Consider the following 26,812-nt stretch of genomic DNA (forward strand, 5'->3'; position numbering starts at 1 on the left):
TATATATATATATATATATATTATTAATTAATTTAGGCCCAATGCCAATTCTACCCCTTAGTCCTTCCCCTTTCCCCTACCCCTCTGTTTCGCGCGTTCACGTGAAGGGGTAGGGGTGTCTCGATTCTCTTTTGGTTGGAGGAGTAGGGGTAAGGGGAAAGGCCAGATAGCCCTTCAAACGAAGATTTTTCGGGACAACACTTCAAACGAAGGGGTATGAATTATCTCTGCAACATGTCTGCTACAGCGAACTAAAAGACACATAAATGTAAGCTTTTTTGGCATAAATAAAGATTTTTACGAAAAGTTATCATTTGTTTTATGTCACTCTCAATTGTGAGTTCATTTTAATGGTCATGTTACTCAAAGAAATGTTTGCAAAAATCGCTAATATTTGCTAACGTCATATCATTACAGACTGTATGATAGTGCCACAGCATATGTCTGATCAGGGCGATAACTGCCGTAGACATTGATGGGGGCTAGTCCCCCCAATAATTAGAAATCGCTTCATTTTATTTCAAATATGTGTGCAGAAAACTTGCAAAAGAATGTTATGTTTATAATTCCATATATAATTCCACATGTGTTAATTCATAGTTTTGATGCCTTCAGTGTGAATCTACATAGTCATGAAAATAAAGAAAACTCTTTGAATGAGAAGGTGTGTCCAAACATTTGGTCTGTACTGTATATATTTTTATGCAAGTTATGATTCAGTAGCTCCAGTTCGGTAATGAAGACACAATGTGGCCAATTCTGGAAAGATCTTTCTCTATCCATTGAGGCTTCTTGATGTAACCTGCATCTCATGGGGATCTCTTAGTCCATGGTCCCAGGACTCTGGGGTTCTGCAAGAGAAACTTCAGTTTAATGGGAGCAGCGTTGAGAAGGTTAATTTGGAAATGTAATAGATTACAAGTTACCCTACGTAAAATGTAATAGTGTATTTCAATTGCTTTATTAAAGTAATGTTTCTGATTACATTTGATAATTTTTTATTACTTTTGGTAAATTTCTAATGTTTTCGATGGATAATCATTCTCAAACATGTAAAGCAGGTCAATCTTTCAGCAGAATTGAACACTGATCACTGTTTAAAGAGTAAATTAATAAAGCATAAAAATAAACGTAAAAAGGAAATAAAACTGTTAAAAAATAAACATTTGTCCTATTCTGTGTCCTAAACTCACTCATATTTTAGAGAAATCAATTTGGGAAATATATCAGTCATATGTATGTGTGTGAAAATATTCAGATTGTTCTCTGTAACATTTGGTAACTGTAATTTGAATACACATTTTTTTTCTCAGTAACTGTAACAGTTTATAATAACATTTATTTTGTAATTAAATGACATAATTTGCTTACATGTTACTAGTTACTCCCCAACACTGAATTGGAGTTACTGTACGTACATTTACATTTAATAATGGTACAATTATCAAGTTCAGGAGGAGAAAACTGGGATATAGATGCATACAACCATCAGTCTCTTTGGCTCCCCCGCATCACAGTCATCAATCTCTAATTGCAAGTCTTTGATTTCTGGTCTCCAAGACTTTCTGGTCTGAGTCCCCAAAAGTCCAGTCACGTCTATTGATGAAGTTTAAATTTAAAACTCTTGTCATATTTCATAGGAATTTCACTGGTATTGAATAAGAACTGCAGACCTTCAAGGGAAAGGAGGAAGATAGCATCATGTCCTTTAATGAAGCTTCGACTCATCAGACGATCATGTGTGATGTAATTGCTGGTACCGTAACCCCGCCCTCTGTAGAATCTACTACCATCTGTGTCATTGACTAGACTGCCTACTTTTCGTGGGTTGTCCCAGAGATACTCAACTTTACCTGTGGCTGACAGAACAAAGTGAGAAGAATCTGTTTAAAAAATATTGCCTTTTATAATAATCTGTAACCAAGTATCTGCACTTAGCATATCAGCATTAATGGCACATAAAAATGACTCATATCTATAACTTTGTATCTTACAGTCAGTTGAGGTCTTGGTTGGATCTGTAGTGATCATAAGAATGTTGTTCATGCGATGTTGGATGTCTGGATTCTGGTCCATCAGCTCTATAGATGCCTGACGCCATGGACATGGCCATTGGAGACAGTTGTCTTTGGGTCCAGAGGTCAAGTGGAAGGCGACTGCTGTTTTATTTGGACTATCCTCCAAGCCATTAATGTACAAACCAATCTGAAATGAGTAACCATCTGGGGATATGAAGCGGGGGCTGTAGGTTACAGAACCAGCAGGGGTTTTAGCGAGAAGCCTAGTAAAATTACGAATGCGCCAAGTGAATTGAGGACACTTGGTCTCTGAGAGGTTGATGTCATCCAGAGACAGACCACCCTTTGATGGTTTTCTTCCTTTGACTCCTTCAAACACTACTCTGAATTTATCAGAGACATCTAGCGTAACATGATATAGTTCCCAGGAGCCTCGAAGTCCACCTAGGTTGTACAAGTATAAGTTACCCATTGGCTAAAGGGATTTATCTATTGGTGTTTTAAAAAATATAATTATTACCTCTGATCTTCTGAATGAGTCTCAGGGCTCCTTTGCGGTTTTCAACTGTGTATTCACGCACCCAGATTTTTAGCTGGTCATCAACGCCCCCGCTGTTGTAGTGATAGAACTGCAGGCATTGGAAGCGTCTTTTGGGGTGAAAGAGTTGACTTTCCAGGTAAGCCTCGTCACCCTGGGTTCCTGTGGCAGTTCTGAAATGCATGAAGAACCCAACACCTGTGGAAGTATGCACTTTATTAGATAATAGACCATTAAACCAGTATTCTCACTTTCTCTTTGGACGGTATAATGGAGTTTAAAAATTATTTTGTCATATTGCAATCCTTGACAAGAAATGTCTTGAGAAGGTCAAAGAATGGCATCAGTAAAATGTGTTTATCATGAAGACCAAAGTGCCACCATCAAAAAAAGAGGTATTAATGCTGGGTTATGGACTATGGATTTAATCAACTTTTTACAAAGTGGTTATGTAACAATAATGTAAATAAAACAAATAGTCTTTCATGTGATATCGGGAGTGTAACATAAGGAGTTTCTAATATAGCTGCTGAGAAAGTGACTGTAAGTTTGACAATTATTTTTATTACTTTTTTATATATTTTTATTCCTCTTGTAAAGTCATGAAAATGCAATAGTATATATATATATTTCTTTTACAGTTGGTGTAAACTTTGCAAAATTAATATTTGCTATGTGAAAAAGTTAAATATTACACACACAACACTCCTGCTTGATTTGACTCACAGTGTCTGGATTTATGATGCTTCACAATCAAAGATATTTGTGTTTATATGGAGTTTGGACAAATAAGGCTCCACAATGGGTGGGGCTACTGAGCATGATAAATGGTAAAAACAATTGTGAAATGCTCTTAACTCACTTGCATGTTTTATCTTTAAGTTTTATTGCTAGTAATCCTGTGGCTCAAAAATTGCAATTGTCATGGTAAATAAATGCAAAACTCAGTTTGGTTGAAACCTGCTTTTGTGGTTAGGGGTGTTCATACCTTTACATTTACCCAGGTTGGTGTGGTCCATTCGTGGACCACCCTTTACTCTTTGTACACGAGCCCACTTGGCATTTCCACCATCACCCTGGATCATGCCACAGATATTCGGCTCCTCAAACTGGCATGAGTCCAGAAATATTGAGGCTGTAGCTGGAAGAATTATACAAAAATTTTTAGAACAAGATGAGTGAGAGAAGCAAAGTATTAGTTGAGCAAGTAGTCTTTATCTTATCAGTCAAAATAATGTCAATATATTTATAAAAAAAATTATAAAAATAAAAACTATGGAGGATTATTCCACAGAAAGTGCTTAATCATAAACTTACTACAATGGTATAGGCGGTTCAGCTTGAGCAGGTCACTGTCACTAAACTCCATGCGTTGACCAATCACATCCAAGAATTCTGATATTTTGGTAACAATGGTTGGCTTACTGCCTTTGCTGAAGGATTTCTTACTGTAGTGCATGACTGAACCATAATCATAAGGCACACCGAGAAAGCTTGACTCTGTTTCATCATGTAAATCAAAGTTGTTTTCTTCACCTAAGTAAAAAAACAAACCATGGAATAGCTAATGAACAAATTACTTTGTATTTAATATATGTATAGATGGTAGGAGTTTGGCGAGACAGAATGATGTTATTATTGATGCGTGTATTAAAGAATTCAATAGTTACCCTCTTCAATCTGGTCCCACATGATGGTGACATAATCGTCTCTGTCAAATCTGGATTGCTCATGCCAGAAACCCAGCGCATGCAGAAACTCGTGCTCCACTATTCCTAAACTGTCACAGCCTGCACCAATCGACAACTCTTGTTTCCCCATCCGTCGATTTCCCACATGTGAGTAACATCTGATTGAACATAGACACATCCCCTTTTCATCAACCTGAGTTTCACCTTTTTGAAAAAAATTGCACCCCTTAGATACACCCAGTGGAATAAAAGCCCCAATGTTTGTAGATGTGCATTGTTTGTCCATTTTCCTAATGTTTGTAATGGAGCATGACACTGCAATGAAGAATATTGTGCTATAACAGAGAATGCGGAGATGGCAAAAGAAAACATTTTACTCTAAATCCACCTTATTCAGTTGTGGTGTGGTGGATTTCTTCTTAGATTTCTATAAAGCACTTGATGCTTTCATTCTTTCTTGAATTTCTTTGAGTTTTTGGAGTAAGATTTAAAAATGGAATTTAAATGTTATATAATGCTATATAATATAGCAATCAGCTCTATAGCCTTAGGTCATGGAACCTGTAAAATATTCCCCAAATAAAAGGGGAATTAAATAAGGTTGTGGTAGTTTTCGAAGACTGTTTATAATGGTTGCAGGGCTATTATCTATATTGATTCAAAAATAATAAGGATATTGTGTTGGATAGGCAAACAATAATATGGCCTATTAGTTGGCATAGATAAATGTAAAACAATCTTAAATCAATGGCTGCAGAGGGATCTTACAATCTTTGGAAGAGTTATTTTGTCTTAACTGGATAGTTTTTCCATACTCATATACCCAGCCTTCTCCTTACCCATATCAACATGAATTATTAATGCGATAAATAAGACAAATGTGACTAAAAAGTATCAAAATCACTCATTCGTAATAACCAGGGATGGACTGGGAGTAAAAACACAGCCCTCAATTTTCTCTCGAATAGGCCCACCACATCTACAAACAGTAGCTACTTCAGGTATCTCACAATATTACAGCAATCCAATCGCATTTATGGCAAATAACATCACAAAACCCATGTTGACCCTGCTGACAAAAACAATAGAATCCATCACAGAAATTCTAAGGATTTCCACTATAATTACCATTACAAACATTACAAACCATCAATTTTTAACCATTAACACCATTAAATAATGGTTTCCTGAAGTGTGTTTTGGGACATATTACATAGGATATAGTGGTTTTAACAAAAGCCACCAATAGAAAGTGAGCCATTACCAGCAGAGACCAACAGACACCATTACAGTTTCCATTAAAACCAATACAATTTTCATTTTAACCAGTAAAACCATTACAACTTATGTGATTGTTTCTTTTTTTTCAGCAGGGGATTGAAATAAATGTATTATTGGAAGAACTAAAATACTTAAACTACATAAAAAGAGCAGAATGCAAAATGTGTAATATGACAGTGATAAACATAAACATAAACCTAGAATCTAGAAACCTGTGTGTCATCTTAATCAGAATAAATATATTAAAGGCTACTTCATTTACTCTATTTTGTAACTCAGTATCTCTCAAATGTAACTTGTTGTAGAATTGCTGCTGTATCTTTATGAATGAATGGAATATTCATCTCAGACAATGTGGAGTATAAATAGCAGTGAACTAGGGAACTAGGATTAGGGGTGTTAAAGAATTGTGCTATAACAACCCCAACAAATACAACTCTATACACTATGAACAGTTAAAAAAAGAGGCAGACATGTAGATGCTTGGAAAAGAGGGAGGGATGATCATTTTTAAATCACAGCCTATTTATTGTATCAAAATGTGTTCATACTTTACTATAGGGTGGATAATTTTATCAGTTGTTTATTATTCATGCAACAATACATATTACTGTTATAGTTTTCATTAATAATCATTGCTGTATAGATGATAACATTGTCTAATACACTTATGAATGTTTTTAGCATGGCTTTGTGAAAATGTAACTACTTTACTGAATGACATAGTACAGTGATTCTCAAACTTTTTACAGCAGCGTATCCCCGGGACATTAAACATTCCTCTGAATACTCCCTCTCTTCCACTTAGACCGCAGTTACACCTTTTCTGTTAAAGGACAATATTTGCCCCCTTAAATTGATTTACAGAGGCAAATATTTTCTATCCTTATTAATTGTATCTTATGTCATGTTTTATATGCATGTTTTATTTTTAACACAATTTTAACACGCAAAATCAAAGCTATATTGGCATGTCGAGGATTTACAGTAGGCTTTTATTTACAAAAGTATTCAGATATATAATATAAAAGAAAATAAAAACATAACCAATAATAATAGGCTAATAATAATTACGGGATAAATATTACGGGAAAAAGACGATCAGTTAATGGACTTATAAGACTATAGGATGGAAAAAATGTATTCATGATAAACTTCATTTGAATGCTGCCTATCGCACATAATACAGCCCGGTACAAGGCCTATGGTTAATATAATAATTTAATAATGTAATAATTTCGATAATAAATAAAACAATAATTTCTTAATTCAAATTAAAATATTAATGAATCCATCTCTGATAATCCAGGTTGCTATGGTCAGTAGGGCTGTGTATCAGCAGCAAAGTCACGATACGATACGTGTCACGATACAGAGGTCACGATACAATGCGTATCACGATACAAGACTGCACTGAATTTCACCTCAGCAGAATTTAGTAAAACAGCTGTTTATTAAACAATGACTGGATACTGCATAATGACTTGCCATTTCTAACTATTGGCAGAGCAGGCAGCTGACCTCTGCATTATGAAGTGCATCCATAACTACATAGGTAATGGCATGTTTCATGTTTACATTGGGCACTCCCCACCAGGGAATTAAATATATATATATATATATATAATTTACATTGCTGGTAGGTTATCATTGCACAAATTAACATGCTCTCTACGATAAAAAAAAAAGTTGTAAACTAACGCGCTATCTTCACTGTATCTAATGCACACACGCTCGGGTAATTTATACACAACACATCTGCAAGTTCTTTTTTTTATTATTATTATCATTATAACATATGGAACACATAATGACATTAATATACTACATGCCTGGGAGCAAGAGAATAATATACCTTTTAAAAAGATTCACAGTTTTTACAGATTTCTTATTGGAAGAGTCAGAAAGCAAATACATAGTTTTAACTCTTCCAGAAAAAGCTTAAAGAAAGGCTTAAACTTACAATATTTACATTTGTGTACAAAATACTGTGTCTGCAAGTTTGCTTAGGTGAGCGCAGCAAATATGTCATCGTGGTGTTGGCAGAAGTTACCTTTGTGTGTGCGCGACTTCGTCATCTCATGTGGCGGTGTGCACAACCTTTTTTGTAACTTTCCCTACAGCTCTGCTTCTGAAGATGCATGAGTTCAAAGCGACTCTATATAGTGCTCTTTTTATACAGTCTATGGTCTGGGCCAGCATTTGTGTAAAACAGAAGCAGTCTGATGTTAAGCAAAATGGTGGAAATTCATACATGCACAGCCTCTCTCACTCTTTCTCTGTTATGTTGTAAATTAACAGTCGATAAATTACACTTTTCTGAGAATATTCAATTGGAGATCATTAAACTGCAAAATCACCAGTGTTTTCAGAAAGCAAGCGCATTTATCCACAGTGGAGAGAGAGAGAGAGAGAGAGAGAGAGAGAGAGAGAGTGCTCATAGTTGCCAGGTTGCCAAAGATGAGTAGCATACTTAGCAGATATTTCCATATTGCACAAGTGGGTAGATCTGTTTCAGGGATTGTGTTTATTTACGTGTCTTTCATGCTTGTTTTTATTTTTTTATTCATGACTGCAATACATTTGGTGGGATTCTGATCCCAAAGACGGGGAGCTTCCGATTCTAGAAAGCATTTGGTTGGACAGAAAGTTTGATGAGAATCTGAAAAATCATTGATCCATATTGAGGGAAGTTAGTAAAAAAAAGTTTTTAATGATTATTTTTCATTAATTTTGTCATTGTTTTGGAGCACACTATAGCTTATAGATAACATAGTCATACTCTTAAAAAAAAAAAAAAAAGATTCTACTTTGGTTTCATGGGGATTTTAGAAGTAAGTTTTGATTATTGCACAATGTGTGAATATGAGTTTAAATGTGTGTTGTGTTTTGAAGTTTTCTTACCCTCTGCCTTTAAATACAAAAATGTAGTTTGGCTCTCCATTCCAGGGTTTAAAGTCAATACAGGTCTTGAGTCTGTATTGCTCAAAAGCTCTCAGTATCACACCTTTAGCGTTGATGTCTATATTTTTTTTTTAAGACAAAAAAGAAAAAGAGAGTATAGTGAGTGCATAATTTGGAGCAAATATTAAGTTAGAATTCTAATATCACATACAGGTCAAAGCATAAATTCAACAGAACTGAATGAGTTATTATTATATACACAGACCAAGACTGCAGTGTAGGACATATGGCACAGTGGTTGGCCAGCGACACTTTTCATCCAGAATAGTGTTTCTGTCTTCTCCCTGTTAAATATAAACCAAACAAGGATTTATTTTATTTAAATAAAGAGTTATTATTTTGATGGTTGTGATGTTTAGTCTATCTAACTGTATTTACACATTAGTTTGACCTTCCGAGGTTAATGTTGACATTTTCTGAAGGTTAAGAGTGTCCTTAAGAAAATATTGCATTATTTTTGTTTAGGCCCAGATATTCAGGCCCCATTTGTATCCTGTTTGTGGAAAAACACTGACCTCATTTATGAGAATGTCTCCTTCTACCAGGTCAAGTCCTGCCGCTGTTCAATGAGACAGCAGTTAATGCAAAACTGTTGTAGAAATTATGCTACAGATTTAAGATGTGATATTAATGTTTCCACAAACCTTCATTTATTTCAAATATATCCAGGTCTTTTCCACTATCCACATCAATCACAGTATTGCCTACAAAAAAGGTCAATTTCAGAACATATTATATAAATGTAAATAAAATAAACAGTTGTGTTTATTGAATATATTGTTATATAAATTGTTATACTCACTTGTGAGTGAAGATGTTGGCTTTGAAAGAAAACATTTGTGAGATAAGTGTCAAAGGTGAACATTTACAACAACAAGTTATTACAGTGCAAGCTTTGATATTATATGAAATAACCACAAACTATCATAAAGCGCATTAAGTCTTGAACAAGGTCATTGTATTTTAATATAACAATAGCAGTGTTAGTTTTGCTTAAGCACAACATTAATCAACACATAATCGCAAAATTGTTTCTCTGACATCTGAATTCTGTACTCACCAAACACAGGGCTGTGGCACATCCGCACAGAACCAGCAATGTATGGAGAGACGCCATGAGAACTTCACTCTGAGACGCTCTCTTCAGAACATCAGTGCATTGTGTATTAACCAATTTATAGAACAAAAGAGCATAGTCTGCAAGGTCCCACTTTATATTAAGTGTCCCTAATAACTGTGTACTTAAATAGTAACTAAATGTGTATGCAGTATGTAACCACAGTGTAAGTACACATTGGTATATAGTATCTACAGCTTTAATATTTGTGTAAGTGCACACATGTAACAACCCACTGAATGGTATGTGTAAGTATAAATGTGTAACAGGACATCGGTAACAACACTTTTTGGTAATGAAAGTACAAATGTGTTACAGGAATAACAACACTTTTTGGTAAAGAAAGTGTTACACTTTATATTAGATTTATCATGCAATTACTCTGATGTTACACAGCAGTGACCAGTAAGTTAGGCTTTACATATAAGTTGTGGTTTGTGTCCAGAATGTTACACTTATATTAATTGGACAGTTCCCGAGGAATTACCATATAAGTACACTGGTATTACAGTTGTGCACTAACTCCTGCCACTTTACATATCCCCAAACCTACCCATCTTCACCCTCTGGATCCCATTTCCTCCCCTAAACCTACCCATCTTTACCCCCTGGATCCCATTTCCTCCCCTAAACCTACCCATCTTTACCCCCTGGATCCCATTTCCTCCCCTAAACCTACCCATCTCCAGCCCCTGTATCCCATTTCCTCCCTTAAACCTACCTATCTCCACCACCTGGATCCAATTTCCTCCCCTAAACCTACCCATCTCCAGCCCCTGGATCCCATTTCCTCCTCTAAACCTACCTATCTCCACCACCTGGATCCCATTTCCTCCCCTAAACCTACCTATCTCCACCACCTGGATCCCATTTCCTCCCCTAAACCTACCCATCTCCAGCCCCTCTATCCCATTTCCTCCCTTAAACCTACCTATCTCCACCACCTGGATCCCATTTCCTCCCCTAAACCTACCCATCTCCACCACCTGGATCCCATTTCCTCCCCTAAACCTACCCATCTCCAGCCCCTGGATCAAATGGTTCCAATTACTCTTATACATATTGTTGTTACAAAATGTAGTTATATAATTCCTGTTACACTAGTACTTAGTGAAGTAAAAAGTGTTGTTATCAATGTCCTGTTACACATTTGTACTTACACAGACCATCCTGAAGGTTGTTACATGTGTGTAGTTACAGAAATATTACAGCTGTAGATGCTATGTACCAATGCATACTTACACTGTGGTTACATACTGCGTACACATTTAGTTACTATGTACTGTAAGTACACAGGTGTTATGGACACAATATAAAGTGGGAAAGAAAATGTCCTTAAATTAATTTTCTTACCACCGCCCACAAATATAAATAAATAAATAAAGTTTGCTGAAGATTTACTCACCCTTGTTATGAAACAATGTTTCAAACTCTTATTGTGAGGCAATAACTCTATTGTAGAATAGTATTGTAGAATAAGAAATATGGGGTTTATTCTTGCAAGAAAGTCAGACAATCATACAGAGCATCTGCACAGTGTGTGACAAAGAGGAACACATCGACTCTGTATTTATAACCTAATTAAACCAGGATGTGTCTATCTCATCCAATCATAATGCATACTCAACATACATCTCCTTTTAGGGTATCTATTACAGCAAATTTGATAGTGTTATAATAACATTCACAGTTATGAAAATTAACACTTTTTCTGGATTATATACAGGTCCACCCTAAATAGAGGTAAATTAACACTTTAAATAGTGTTACTTTTATCATTATATATATATATATATATATATATATATATATATATATATATATATATATATATATATATATATATATATACACACACACACACACACACACACACACACACACACACACACAAATACAAAGGGGCGCTGGACTCGGGGTAAAACCAGTACTGATTACCAGGCCCCCAAAGGAAGAGAGGGCCATCGAAAAGTCTGGAATATATATTTTCAAGGGGAGGGGGGCCCATTAGGGCTGCCTATGCATAGGGCCCGGGATCTTGTGCAGCGCCCCTGTATATATATATATATATATATATATATATATATATATATATATATATATATATATATATATATATATATATAAAATGATAAAAGTAACACTATTTAAAGTGTTAATTTAAATATATATATACATACCAAAAGTTTGGACACACCTTTTCATTCAAAAAGTTTTCTTTATTTTTATGACTATGAAAATTGTAGATTCACACTGAAGGCATCAAAACTATGAATTAACACATGTGGAATTATATATGGAATTATATACATAACAAAAAAGTGTGAAACAACTGAAAATATGTCATATTGTAGGTTCTTCAAAGTAGCCACCTTTTGCTTTGATTACTGCTTTGCACACTCTTGGCATTCTCTTGATGAGCTTCAAGAGGTAGTCACCTGAAATGGTCTTCCAACAGTCTTGAAGGAGTTCCCCGAGAGATGCTTAGCACTTCTTGGCCCTTTTGCCTTCTGTCTGCGGTCCAGCTCACCCCTAAACCATCTCGATTGGGTTCAGGTCCAGTGACTGTGGAGGCAGGTCATCTGGCGCAGCACCGCATCACTCTCCTTCTTGGTCAGATAGCCCTTGATGCCTTCAGTGTGACTCTACAATTTATATATATATATGTGTATATATATATATATATATATATATATATATATATATATATATATATATATATATATATATAATTATTTATTTTTTTACACTTGCACAGATTAAAAAACCCTTACTAAAAAGTTGTGTAAGTTTATTTTAATAAGTATACTTAAGTAAAGTTCAAGTATATTTTTAAATATACTTTATGTAAAAAGTATACAAATATCAGTGTTCTAGTAGTATACTAAATTGGCCCACTTTTTAGTATATAAAAATATACTTTTAAGTATACTTTATGTATAACAGTAGCAAACTTTGAGTGAACTTATAGGCATACTGATAGTTTACTAATTAAATACTTTGCACACTTTGAAGTATAGTCTCAGTAAACTACTAGTTTAGTAGATTTATACTGCAAGTATACTCAGAAGTTTTCTTTAAGTGAACTTTAAATCAAATTTAAGTATACTTCTATGTCCCTATTTAGGTTTTAATTTGTATATATTTTGTTATGTGAATATCTGAACAAACAGAACATCCAAAGAACAGGGTATCTGTTTGTAAATAAAAACATTTTATTCTAGCTTCATGCAATCTTAATTTTTTTAAACACTTTAATGTAAGTTAAAATAAAGAAATAACTTTTTGAACAAAAAGCTGAAAAAAGACAATTAATTTGATTTAGAATGATAATCAGAACATAGAGTTGATGAACACCCCAAAGCTTGACTGTAATTATTACCTCTTCATCGGTCGACATTTTGTTCCATAATGTTACAATTTTGATGCTGTTTAATTTCAGAGGATCGTGTTAGATTACATGTGTTAGTATCTTTTGTTTCGTTTTCTTCTTCACTTGTTTTTTCTTCTGTTCAGAAGATGTGTACTAGTGCCCTCTACCGTATAACAATGAAAACACCGATACTAGGAGCACAAGTATAGCTCAAATATATTTAGGCTTTTTCTATAGTATAAGTAAAGTATACTTAAATGTCATTTTAAGTGTATTTCTGAGGAGTACATAAAGTCAACTTCTGAGAAGTAAACTAAAAGCATACTCTCCTTTTTTTAATTTTAATGAAATATACTAATAGCACATTTGAATAAACTTATTTTTTGTAAGGGCAACACTGTAATTGTTCACCGTTAGCACCATTAGTGTTTTCTCTCCCCCTCATTTATACCAAGTTATTGAAACTAGGGCCGATGTTGGTCAAACGGGTGTTTTTATTGTTTTTATTTATGCTTTTTAAGTCATTTGAAAGGCTATTGTTGGCTAGGTGTGTTTTTAAACTACAAAAAATACCACCTTAATACTTCTTTGTAAATTATTATTTGAAGTAACAAAACCATGGTTAATTTGCGATTACCATAGCTGCCAGAACCATGATTTTTGGTTTTATTCGTGTTAAAACCATTTATTGTTCATAATGAAACATGGAAACTCAGAGAGAATATTAGATTTGTTGGTGGTGGTAAAATTATTACAGACATTAAAAACAGCCCAAAAAGCTTCACGGGATTATGAATGTAGGCTACCTGAAATATTGGCTCCATAGTTAGGAGTGGATAATTGTATCAGTTGTTTGTTATTCATGCCACAATCCATATTACTGTAATAGTTTTTATTAATAACCATTACTATATCTGATAATTTTGTCTAGTGCTCGTATGAATGTTTATAGCATGATTTGTGAAAAATGTAACTACTATAGCCTACTGAATGAAATAGTATAGAATGAATATTTTTTTTTAATTCTGTAACCTACTGTACTTGTTCTACAAGTCTGTGCACTAGTGTTAAATGCTAGGGGAGAGCGAGGGACAAAGTAACTCTTTTTTTTAATTTCAGTTTGTGCACACACACACACACACACACACACACACACACACACACACACACACACACACACACACTCTTAGCTGTCCATCGTGTTCGATGATAACGCTTGCTCCAGGGATAGGGATGGGGGGTGGGGGTTCAGCAACCTTGCCGCTGGTGCCACTTCTCATGGGCGTAAAGTCCGATCCTTGATCCGCACACTCGACCGCAGATGGAGCAGGGGAAACCAGATACCAGGGGGGTACCAGCCGCCCGTTGGTGTCTCTTGATTCGCCTCATGGATCGTTGGTCTTGGTTGGTTTGGTGTATTTGAGAGACCGCAGCAGCACAGGTGGCCTGCCAGGCTGATCGGTCAAGTGCCAGAGATTCTAGCTTCGTGAGGGGGATGTTTGCCCGCTTAAGGAGGTCCCTGGTATAGTCCTTAAAACGACGCTTTTGCCCTCCAGCGGAACGTTTCGCACCCACTAGTTGACTGTAAAGGACTTGGCGGGGCAGGCGATGTTCAGGCATGCGTATGGTGTGCCCTATCCAACGCAGATGTTTTCTGGCCACAGCAGCTTCCATACAGATTGAGTTGGTGTTGCTGAGGATGACTGTATGGGGGATTCGATCTTTCCAGGACAAGCTGAGGATTTTTTGTAAGCAGCGAATATGGAAGGCCTCTAGGTGGATGATGTGCTGGCGGTATGAGGTCCATGACTCTGCCCCATAAAGAAGAGTGGAGAGACATACCGCATTGTAAACAGCAACCTTGGTACTGACCTTCAGGTTACGATTTTCAAAAACCCTGCTGCGTAGGCGTCCAAAAGATGATGAGGCTTTATTTATCCGAGTGTGTATTTCTGTGTCAAGGGAGCTGCTTGAGGACAGAGTGGAGCCGAGGTAGGTGAAGTGGTCCACTGATTTAAGTGGAACACCATTTATGTGAAAACTGGGGGGTGTGGGAACGGGGGTGGTGAGATGGAACATGACCTCGGTTTTTTGAGTGTTAACCTGCAGGTCGAAAGATTGGTACAGACTGGATATGGTGTTAAGGGCGTACTGCATAGAGTCTGGGCTGTGGGCTAAGACTGCACAGTCATCAGCATACTGAAGCTCACAGATCTGGCGGGTCTTTGTCTTTGTGTGAGCTTGAAGCCGACGAATGTTGAAGAGGCTTCCGTCAAGTCGGTATTCCACATGGACACCGTCTTCATGTCCCAGGACACGGTGGAAAAGGCAGGTGATGGCAGAGAGGAGGATGTTAAAGAGCATCGGAGCCAGGACACAGCCTTGCTTCACCCCAACGTTTACCCCAAAAGACTCTGATTGGAGTTCTCCCATGAGGACTCTGGCTTTCATCCCGTCATGCAGCTGCTGTAGGATGCTGAGAAACTTGGGTGGTACCCCAATTTTGGATAGGTATTTCCAGAGCAACTCACGGTTGATGGTGTCAAAGGCTTTGCTGAGATCGATGAAGGCTACGTAAAGGTCTTTGTGATGCTCTCGACTCTTCTCCAGCAGCTGCCTCAAGACAAAAACCATGTCTGTTGTGGATCTAGTCTTCCGGAAGCCACACTGCGTTTCCGGAAGCACAGCTTCCGAGATGTGCTCAACCAGTCTGCTGAGCATGATCTTGGCCAGTACTTTCCCTGCGATGGAGAGGAGAGATATCCCACGGCTGTTGCCACAGACTGCTCGGTCTCCTTTCTGCTTGTATATGACAACAATGTTAGCATCCTTCCAGTCCTGTGGGAGGGTCCCATGTTCCCAGATGTTTTGAATCAGGAGGTGCAGGCGACGCGTGAGGGTGTATCCTCCATGTTTGAAAACCTCTGCAGGGATTCCATCGGGTCCAGTGCTTTTGTTGTTTTTCAGACCTGAAATAGCTTGCCGGAGTTCTGAGAAAAGTGGTGGAGTATCCAGGTGCATGGTTGGTGGCAAGTCTGGCAGATTATCCAGGATGTGTTGGTCAACAGGGTTGGTGTGGTTGAAGAGATTCTCAAAATGATTTACCCAACGGGCAAGAATCTCGTGGCGGTCCTTGAAGAGCGTGGACCCCTCAGCTGATCGGACTGGAGCAATCACCCGCATTCTGGGGCCGTACAATGCTTTTATGGCATCGTAAAAGCCTTGAGTGTTATTGCAGTCTGCCAGGTTTTGGATTTCGTGCGCCTTTTTTACCCACCAGATGTTCTCCATAGTCCGAAGGGCTCGCTGGGTTTCTGCTCTTACAGCAGTGAAGGTGGCTTTATGGGTAGCAGATCCAGGGCAGGACAAGAGAGCTTTATGGGCTTCATGCTTGGTTTTAAGAAGTGACTGTATCTCAGCTGAGTTGCAGTCAAACCAGTCCTGGTGATGTTTCCTTGATTGGCCAAGCGCCTCTGAAGCAGCGTTATGAATAGCCTGGCGTAGAGCTGGCCAATCAGCTGATTCCTCCGGGATCATGTTGAGGTTTTCAGCAAGGAGCCGTCGGAGGTTGTCTTTGATGGTGAGGTTGTTCAACGCTGTGCAGTTTAGTTTCTTGTTTGGGGCTCGCCTCGGAACATGAGGTTGAATACTCATGAGTAATTTGGATCTGACCATGAGGTGGTCAGTCCAGCACTCAGCTCCGCGCATAACACGAGTGGTAAGGACATCTCGTCTATCCTTTTGACGGACAATCACACACACACACACACACACACACACACACACACACACACACACACATATATATATATATATATATATATATATATATATATATATATATATATATATATATATTCTGAACCCTATGTGTATTAAATATGTATGTATATATTTATACTAGACAGGTTTAAATAACTTTTACACCTGTCTAGTATAAATATGGTGCTTTTTTCATAATTACAGTGTACCTAAAGTGATGATGCAATGTGATATAATTTAACAATCCTCATTCCTCCAAAACAGAGAAAACATATTTCATAAACAACTCTTTTAAATGGCGCAGTGAATAAGAGACATGCCTTTGATGTGAGAGCCCTGGGTTCAAATCCACTGTGAGACAACTATGTGTCCGTGTGCAAGATGCTTAACCCCTAGTAGGGCTGTAGTACTCGAGTCCGGACTCGAGATGTTTTTCTGTCTTCTCGGACTAGTTGTGTTTTGACTTGTCCCGGACTTGGCCATTGGACTCGCCAAATGTTCTTGTTGGTCTCGACCGAGTCCAGAAAAAATAAAAAAATAAAAAATAAATTATCCTTCAAAACAAAATCAGATTTGCATGATGTCACGACTGAAAACATGTGGAAAACGCTAGGCGCGCCAATCTCCTTTTTTTTCAAAGTGAATTTTATTTTATATAATGAATGTGCAGTAACACTAGTTCTTTCAGTATTAATAATTGTTTAAATAAATAGTGTTTTATATATGTATTGTGTATTGATTTTTATATATGGCTCATCCTACTGTAAATGAAAACACATCAAATAGTTTTTTTTTATCAATAAATGCTTATTAATGTATAGACTTATGCAACAATTACATATGTACATTTTAAAAACTTTATAATTATGTAAAGTATATATATATATATATATATATATAAGTATAATTTAAATTTTCATGTAGCTAACAGCCAGTATTTGTATCTGTAACAACATTTTTAGTATCTGCATTCGGACAACGTCGTACTGTTACTTGATAAGACCGTTATGACTTTTTATCTTTTTTTTCCGTAGTTATCACTGAACAAGTATGTTGTGTTAAATTAAAAGAATTATGAATTTCTAAAAAAAAATTTTTTTCATGCAAACAGAGAGATTTTGAATGTTACAACAAGAGCTGTTCAAAACATACTGTTTGTTAGGGCCGATTGTGGCGTTCTGGAGAAATGCTCCTTCAAATAACTTTACACTCAGCATGCTGAACAATATACCTGTTATGAGTCATGGCCTATAGCAATGCTATAATAAGCCTGTATGTCATTTTGGCCAAACTATTTTCATCTCAAGTTGGTTATGAAAGGAAGTGTGTGTGACCATGATGTCCCTTGCACTAATTTCCACAGTAGAGCATTTTAATAAACTGAGACTCTTATGTGTAAGGTTTAAACATTGCCTTCCTTGCTTTCTAATACTAAATTAAACATGCATGTATAACATATCTGTGTAATATGCAATTAATTGTGTATTTTCTTTTCTGTTATATCAGTTATTATACTTCACACCTATGAGCAGTAAGCAGAATGAACATTATCTTTGTTACCCACAAAGCAGGACAAATTTACTTGATTAAATCAAAAATGCTTACCATGGATAACATTTATGATGTGGAAAAGCATATACAGTTTGTGCATAATTATTGGGCAAGTTAACATTCTGAACATATTTTTTAAGCCCTTCCAATTCCAAACCACATCAATCACTATTAATTTTGTTTATGTCTTATAATTATAGGTATAATCAATGCGAACTGGAAGTGAAAAACGCTCACTGTTGCTCCAGAAGGAAACACAATGAATTAAGGGGATGAAAATTTTGTAACAGAATGAAGATGTGTACATTTATCTTATTTAGCCTAAATATATTGTTTTCATTTAGTACTGCCCTTCAGAAGCTAAAAAAGATACTTGCATGTTTCTAGACAAAATAAGTTAAATTTACACTGATCTTCAAATTCAAAAAGTTTCCACCCCCTTAATGCATTGTGTTTCCTTCTGAAGCATCAGTAAATGTTTGAACCTTCTGTAATAGTTGTATATGAGCCCCTCGGTCGTCCTCATTTTTAAAAGATGTATCTCAACAGGGCCGTGCACAGACATTTTGAGTGGCACTGGCCCAAACCAAATAAATGGACACAAGGAGGGTGGGTGCTTGTTAATACAAATTATTAAGTTGTTACAAATATACAATTAAAAGAGAAGAAAGAACACGCTGTAATAATTTACTCTATTGTAGATGTTTTGATAAGAGTGGGCTCTCCCTCACTCTCTGAGCCTGCTTCTGCCTTCATCTTCAATGGAAGTAGGGGGGAGTGGGGTAAGTTGAGCCAGTGGGTAAGTTGACCCACCCACTGTATCTTGGCAACTGTACACTTTAAGTGTCATGTGACCATGTATTTTGGAACCACCCATCATTTCTGCCAGACTGTGAAAAGGAGAAACACATTGGAGAAATGGAAAGCACCATGGCCGTAGCCAGGGTTTGAAAATTAGTGTGGTCTGGATGGGCACTGTGCTTTACATTACATTATTAATTAAGCTGAAGCTTTTATCCAAAGCATCTTACAATTGCTATATATGTCAGAGGTTGCACGCTTCTGGAGCAACTAGGGGTTAGAGCTGTAGTCAAGTCCAGCTTTGTCCAGTCCAAGTCAAGTCCAAGTCCAGGACTAGTCGAGACAAAGTCAAGACCGAGTCCAAAGAGGTTTGAGTCCAAGTCAAGTCCAAGTCCAAAAGTTTCAAGTCCAAGTCAAGACCAAGAGTCCAAATGAGATAAAAAAGGGGCATTACACAAGATCCCGGCATAGGCAGTCCTGATGGGCCCCCATGCCCCCCCACCCATGAAAATATCCAGGTAAAATATATTATACTTTTCAAGGGCCCTCTCTTCCTTTGGGGCCCTGGTAATGAGTACTGGTTTTACCCCCAGTCCGACCCTGGGAGCTAAACTCTAAAGAACACTGGCCCTCTAGAACAGAGGTTGGAGCTGTAAGGTCAAATTATTTTTATGTACTTTATTTTCATTTTATTTACTTTATAATGCTGCTTTTGCTGACATTATGTCTGTGGTTAAAAATTAAAATGACTGATTCCTTGGTGCAGTGCACACACACATGCAAAGCTCAGGATATGACAAATGCGTGCGGCAAGGCTAGAAGGGATACGTTTGGCTCTACTGGGCATGCGCACATAAATACAGCAAAAGCTGCCAGGCCCGTTTCTACGAGCTGTGTGTTAACAAAAGCAGTGCTGTCTACATTGGATGCGGCGTCGGGCACGCTACACAAAAAATTACCAACAACTGATCGTGCGTGTGCTCTGTTTCTGACGCACTTCAAGCTTTTTTGACGCACTTTTTTTTTTTGCTTTATTTGGTAGTATTTTGAATTAATGGTTTTTAAATAGTTGCCTATTATAAAAAAAAAAATATGTAAAAAAAAAAAATTCACTCGTTCACTCATTCTGGCGCCCCTATGGATGAGTGGCGCCCTTAGCATTTGCCTATACCGCCTATGCCGCGGGCCGGCCCTGGTGATTGCTGTTTAATTTGGACTATCCTCCAAGCCATTAATGCACAAACCAATCTGAAATGAGACACCATCTGGGGATAGGAAGCCGGGGCTATAGGTATCAGGACCGGCAGGGTTGTAGCGAGACACCTGGTAAAATCACGAATGTGCCAAGTGTATTGAGGACACTTGGTCTCTGAGAGGTTGATGTCATCCAGAGACAGACCACCCTTTGATGATTTTCTTCCTTTAACTCCTTCAAACACCACTCAGAATTTATCAGAGACATTTAGCATAACATGGTAGTTCCCAGGAGCCTTGACATCCACCTAGGTTGTACAATTATAAGTTACCCATTGGCTAAAATGATTTATCTATTGGTGGTTTAAACATAAATAATTATTACCTCTGATCTTCTGATTGAGTCTCACGGCTCCTTTGGGGTTTTTAACTGAGTATTCATGCAACCAGATGTTTAGCTGGTCATCAACGCCCCCGCTGTTGTAGTAATAGAAATGCTGGCATTGGGAGCATCTTTCGGGGTGAAAGAGTCAACTTTCCAGGTAAACCTTTTCACCCTGTGTTCCTGTGGCAGTTCTGAAATGCATGAAGAACCCAACCCCTGTGGAAGTATACACTTTATTCGATAATAGACCATTAAACCAGTATTCTCACTTTCTCTTTGGACCGTATAATGGAGTTTAAAATCATTTTGCATGTCATATTGCAATCCTTGACAAGAAATGTTTTGAGAAGGTCAAAGAAAATGTGTTTATCATGAAGACCAAAGTGCCACCATTAAAAAAGAGGTATTGGTGGAGGATTGTGGACTATGAATTATTTAGCCTTCTACAAATTGGTGATATAATGAAAATGAAACAAATTTAAACATTTCTTCTTATAGTTTTCTCTATATATTTGGATTCCATGTAAATGCAACAGCAGATTTTGTGTGTGTGTGTGTAAACTTGGCAAAAATAATATTTGCCATGTTGAAAAAGTTTTATTGCTAGTGATCCAGTGGCTAAAAATGACAATTTTCGTTGCAAATGAAATTTTTTTTTTTTACATATCTAACATTTTAAAAGACAATTAGCAAACAAAGGTACACAGAACAAATATCCATGGACTAAATATCATATATCATGCATTTTCACTTAGCTTCATCAGTTGATTACACCTAAACTGGTTATGAGATAACTGGAGTAAAACATCATTTTCAATGCTTCCACATTGTCTGTAAAACTTATATGAGTGGAAAAAGAACTTGTTCATATCTCCTTGACATTACATCAGTCAGTTAGCGTTAGCATTAGCATTAGCACTGCTCTCAGGGCATGAGTACTCCATATTCATATTACTGTTATTTTAGTAAACTGTGTGCTGCTCTCAGGGCAGAAGTATTCAATATTCATATTACGATTATTTTTTACTGATCTATGTGCTGCTTTCAGGGAGGATTACTCATATTACTGTTATTTTGATAAACTGTTTGCTGCTCTCATGGCAGGAGTACTCTATTCATATTACTGTTATTTTTACTGATCTATGTGCTGCTCTCAGGGCAGGAGTAATCAATATTCATATTAATGTTATTTTTAGTGCACTATATGCTGCTCTCAGGGCAGAAGTACTCAAGATTCATATTACTATTACTTTACTAAACTATGTGCTGCTCTCAGGGCACGAGTACTCAATATTCATGTTTTTAGTGTATTATATCTATTACCTAACCATTGTTAATTATTTTAAACAACATTACATTATATCAATCATGAATGACATTCATCCACACTGCAAATATAGTATATTTTTTTCATTTGTTCTATATAGTATTGATATAGTTTTTCTTGTTTATATTAATGAGTTATAGGCTAATAAATCTATGAATATTTTTAAGAGTAATATTTTTTTATCATTACATTTATAAATCAATAATCAAATTATGCATTATTGAATGATCTTTTATTTTATTTTCCAGTTACCTGGAGGAGCTGGCAGAAACAGGACGAATCAAAGGAGCTAACACTGAAGAGGCATCTGATGCTGCTGAGTGCAAAATGGTGCAATAAATGGAGATGAATGAAAAAAGGTGTGTGTTTGGTTCCACCTGATAAAAGTACATTATAGCCAAATTCGAATGGTAATTGGTCCCATGGAGACGTAAGAGATTATCAACATTTGCAGGGGTTAGTCTGTGATTTTACTGCCATCTGAATCCAGAATGTCATAGTTTTTTGTCCCACCATCCCCATGAATATCCCCGGCCGAATCCCAAGGTCATGTGGTAATTCAATTGTTGTTCAAATCCACATGTCTGAGAATAAATCATTTTAAAATTAACAATTTAAAGCCATTTTTACCACTGTTTAACACCATATACTAACTGTTGTACTTTTAATGCATATTACTGAAAAAAAATCTCTCTCTCTCTCTCTCCCTCTCTCTCTCTCTCTCTTTATATATATATATATATATATATATATATATATATATATATATATATATATATATATATATATATATATATATATATATATATATATATTCCTTTTAAACCAGATATTTAAATAAATAATAATCCACTGTGAATAAATCATCAAATCCATGAGTTATCACTGAGGTGCAGTGTTTGGAATAACGGCGTTTAAAAGAACAGCGTTAGGTAACAACGTTTTTTTTCAGTAATGGGGTAATCGAATTACTTTTACCGTCGTTACAACGCCGTTAACATTACTCAACGTAAAATGCGGTGCGTTACAATGCATTGATATATCCGAACTCACCCCTGGCTCACACACCGAGTAAGGAGGTGGGTTAATAACGAGATAAGCGATTATGATTGGCTTAGGCAGAGTCACGTGTTTCATAGTAGCCAGTCAGAGCCAGTGTTTTTACGCCAGCGGCGCCAAACACACACACACGCACGAACGCAACAGCTAAACAGAGATTCGCAGCAGCAGCAGCAGTGATGGCGAGTCAGGAGCAATCCGATGAAAAGTTGGCATTTTCAAGGTGGAGATATAAGCACTACTTCAAATTCATCGCGGTCAAAGGCAAGAATGTGCATGTAATGTGTATGTGTAATGTGATTCACACGCATCTACAAAGCTAGTGGCCAAAAACACTTTTCTTACAAAGAGTACGAAAATACTTGAAGTGCAGAATAAAACTTTTGCTGTCTGTTGACGTGCAATAAATATCGAAAGTTATGTACGAACACCTGTCTAACTGACTTGTGAAAACTGCTTCCTATCACTGTTTATAAGTCCTGTACAATAGGTTTAAATCCATCCAAGGTTAAAAAAACATTGTCATTTTGTCAAAATATCATTTTAAAATTACCTCAATTCTCAGAGATCCCCAAACGGTTCGCGTGAAGCTGTTCAAAAGATTCCGTTTCCTTAAACCCCACCTTTCGGTAGCACACTGTGTTCTGATTGGTCAACTAACATAGTCAGTTTTGATTGGTTGTTCCACACACAACTTCATGGTAAACATAGCATCTTTTTGGGGTGAATTATGTCTTATTCATCTCATCGTGAAGCAAACAGTAAAATAAAAAACTTGAACAGTCTCGCTGCTTTTTCTTCTGTGTGGGTGTATTCAAGCCGCGCGCTTCAGTTTGAATCTGAATAGCGCGTTCAGCGCGGGGGCGTGGTCACATTAGATACAGAGACGTGAAAAACGGACATCGCGTTGTTTTCATATGGATTACTTTATCACAGAATATCTGTTAGCAGCACTTGTTTACACTTCATTTTAATGATGTGTTTGTAATGAAGATCAGCACAGACAAAGGCTGCAGACAGCACACATACTGATAAGACGTTTGGGAGAAAACAAACGCATAACTTCATAATCATACTTCATGTTGTGATTCGGAGATGCTTGTTGGTCTAAATGAAGTTGGTAATGAACCCTCTTTTATGGCCAAACGCTTTGAAAATTCCGCCTTGAACTCACCGAGATTAGAAAAGCAGTCATCAGTGAAATGTTGTGAACACAACAAAAGGGATTTGTTGTACTACTCTGTTATTGTGGTAAAAATTAATTTTAGCCATTGTTTTTCTGATCTTCATTCTTTGGCAGTGAAAATAAAACAAACTTGCCTTTACAATTAAAAACACACTGTCTCCTCGACATGATGCTATCACACCAACCAGAGCGTCTGTGTGGGGGGGGCAGGTCAGAGTTCCGTTTCTCCCAAGACGGTAGGCGGAGATTATTATGCAAAGTGTTCCTAGTGACATAGAGATGGGCAAAAGATTTAAAATCTAAAACGACTCGTTTCAGCGATTCAGAGTCGACTCCTTACTTTAGAAGCCAATAACTTTATAAATCATGTACTTTTTGGTTTAATTACTTTGCACATTGTTTACACTGATGGACAGCTACATCATACACTGTAATACAGGTAATGTTTGATTTCCCATCTGTGTGGCTCTTTAAAGTAACGTTCCCAACAGTGCTGAGGTGTCATGTAAATCATTTTTTTTTACATATGTTTATATGAATAACAATTGCCATCTGAATTTTGAGAGAAGTCCTGAGTTGACTTGGTGATACATAAATGTGATTTCAAAAGTTCCGGGTGTCAATCTATGTGCAACCACTTAATGTTCTCATAGGCTGTTGTAACAGTCACTGTCTGCCACATTATTTACTTGTCCTTATGGTCAGTGCTATGTTCATCCCATCCACTAGGGGACACCTGTAGCATCTATACCTTGTGTATAAAAGAGGAAGCGGAAGAGTAAGAGGTAGCTTCAGTTTGAGTAACCACATGGTTAATGGCTGTTCTCTTAAAGAAACCTGGCTTGAGAAACTTTTGTTTGCTGCTCAGCTAGGATTTTTGCATTACATGGAACTTACATTGCCTTGAGTGCTGGAATGAGAATTTGCTGGTGTGCTTAGGACAAAGCAACTGCCCAAGGATTGTTTTCCAAGACTCCCGGACTACAACCAGAAGAACAAATACTTCCTTCCATCAATACCTACCATTTGCAGATAGGTGCATCCACTGATGACTTCTGCCTTTTCCAAGAATGTTATTCTGCAAAGAGAAGTAAAACTACATGAAACAGTCACAGCTGTAATAAAAACAAACGTATGGGCCCTGAGAGCAGCACACAGTTTAGTAAAGTAATAGTAATAAGAATATTAAATACTCCCACCAGGGACGTGCACAGGAATTTTGAGGGGCAGTTGCTCTGACCTAAAAAAAGGGCACTCACTCCCCCCCCCCCCCCCCCCCAAAAAAATATATATGAAGGACTGAGAATAACAGGGTCTTTATTAAAATATATACACAAAGTAAAACACTGAAATACAGCACTCAATCACCTTAACTACTACTAATAATAACATAGAAAAACATGACTTGAGTCATGAAAATCCCTACATAAATATCCCTAACAATACCCTATCAAGTCAGTGATAGGTTTCTCCAAATTTACATACTAAACATGCAAAGCTTCAAAGCAGAAGCCGCCTATTAGGGGCCATTTCAACAAAAATCTTCAGAACTTCTTTCTTGTCGATTCCTATGTCCTTCTCTATGGCCAGCAGGAGGAGGTCTGATAGCCGTTCTTGACCACACTGATTTCTGAGCCTTGATTTGACCAGCTTCAGCTTTGAGGAATGTTCTACCGTGAGGAACATGACGTTAGCATTGTTTTCCTTGAATACTTCAAGCATAGACTTGACTGTCCTCTTGGGACACTTGTAAGACGCATGGAAGACTCTCAGCTCTGTTTGAAGGTTTAGTGAATGTGCTGTATCAACACCTTGGCCAATATCCTTCCACAGCTCTGGGTCAGTGAGTCTCTGCAGTGACATCACAATGCCCCGAGTCTTCCCTTCCCCATAAAATCTTCTCTCAAGCTCCTGTCTCAATCTGTCCAGAAAGGTATAGTATGTCCTTCCCCTGTAATATTCCTCCAAGGTCTGGACTGCATCATCTTCTCTTGCTGATTTGGAAGTGTATTTCAGCTTTGCAGGGACTTTTCTTTCTCTACCTGGAATATTTGTGGGAATGCTTGTCATTTTCCTCTGCAAATGTTGTGGCAGTGTTGTATATTTGTGAGAATAGGCTGTCTCTCCTCAGTTCCACTACTCACTTCAAGACCCCATCTAACACAGAGAAAGCAGCAGCCAAGTCCAGGTCATCCTGCTGAAGTACTTTTGAGGCAACTGATGTCTCCATGAACACTGGCATTGCTATTTCAAGAAGACACAGCAAAAATTCAAAATCCATGCTCAACAGCATTTTAGCTTCTCCAGCAGCCAGATCGGGGGGGGGGGGGGGGGGGGAGGGGTCACACTCTCTCAGATCTCTCAAGAACTGTAGGGCAGCAGGGAGGACCTTCCTAATTGTCTTTAAAGCATCTTCCCTGCAGCTCCACCGGGTGTCTGAAAGCCTCTGTAGTTCAAGGACACGTTGGTCTGGATTCATGGCTTTTTGAGTATCCACAAATGCAGCATGGCGCTCTGTAGAGCTGGCAATGAATGTGTACAGCCTCTCGACGACTGTGAAGAAAT

General features: G+C 37.3%; 1 protein-coding gene across 2 annotated transcripts; it reads right to left on the minus strand.

The window, feature by feature from the left end:
• Positions 1–677: 677 nt before the first annotated feature.
• Positions 678–11,283, minus strand: LOC127942016 (meprin A subunit beta). 2 transcript variants are annotated; one of them, XM_052537528.1, is made up of 15 exons: positions 11,015–11,283; positions 9,553–9,633; positions 9,295–9,313; positions 9,137–9,196; positions 9,008–9,051; positions 8,698–8,776; positions 8,433–8,550; positions 4,227–4,405; positions 3,874–4,092; positions 3,545–3,697; positions 2,539–2,754; positions 1,995–2,462; positions 1,674–1,859; positions 1,484–1,596; positions 678–851 (listed from the first exon to the last, which is right to left on the minus strand). In XM_052537528.1, exons 2-15 carry the CDS (start codon positions 9,607–9,609, stop codon positions 810–812), a joined length of 1,953 nt encoding a protein of 650 aa, XP_052393488.1. In that variant the 5' UTR covers positions 9,610–9,633; positions 11,015–11,283; the 3' UTR covers positions 678–809. The 2 variants fall into 2 exon arrangements, with proteins under 2 accessions (XP_052393488.1, XP_052393489.1); XM_052537529.1 differs by having other exon boundaries at positions 1,487–1,596; positions 11,015–11,280.
• Between the last annotated feature and the right edge of the window lie 15,529 nt (positions 11,284–26,812).

The sequence above is a fragment of the Carassius gibelio genome, chromosome A21 (genome assembly GCF_023724105.1).
Source record: "Carassius gibelio isolate Cgi1373 ecotype wild population from Czech Republic chromosome A21, carGib1.2-hapl.c, whole genome shotgun sequence".
NCBI classification, from domain to species: Eukaryota; Metazoa; Chordata; class Actinopteri; order Cypriniformes; family Cyprinidae; genus Carassius; species Carassius gibelio.

Excerpts from the sequence above, each read along its gene's own strand:
- LOC127942016 (XM_052537528.1), bottom strand. The coding sequence starts at position 9,609 with ATGGCGTCTCTCCATACATTGCTGGTTCTGTGCGGATGTGCCACAGCC. Across the intron at positions 2,463-2,538 it reads ACTCATTCAGAAGATCAGAG|GTGGACTTCGAGGCTCCTGG; the intron begins GTAATAATTATA and ends TGTACAACCTAG. Across the intron at positions 1,597-1,673 it reads CTTCCTCCTTTCCCTTGAAG|ACGTGACTGGACTTTTGGGG; the intron begins GTCTGCAGTTCT and ends CTTCATCAATAG.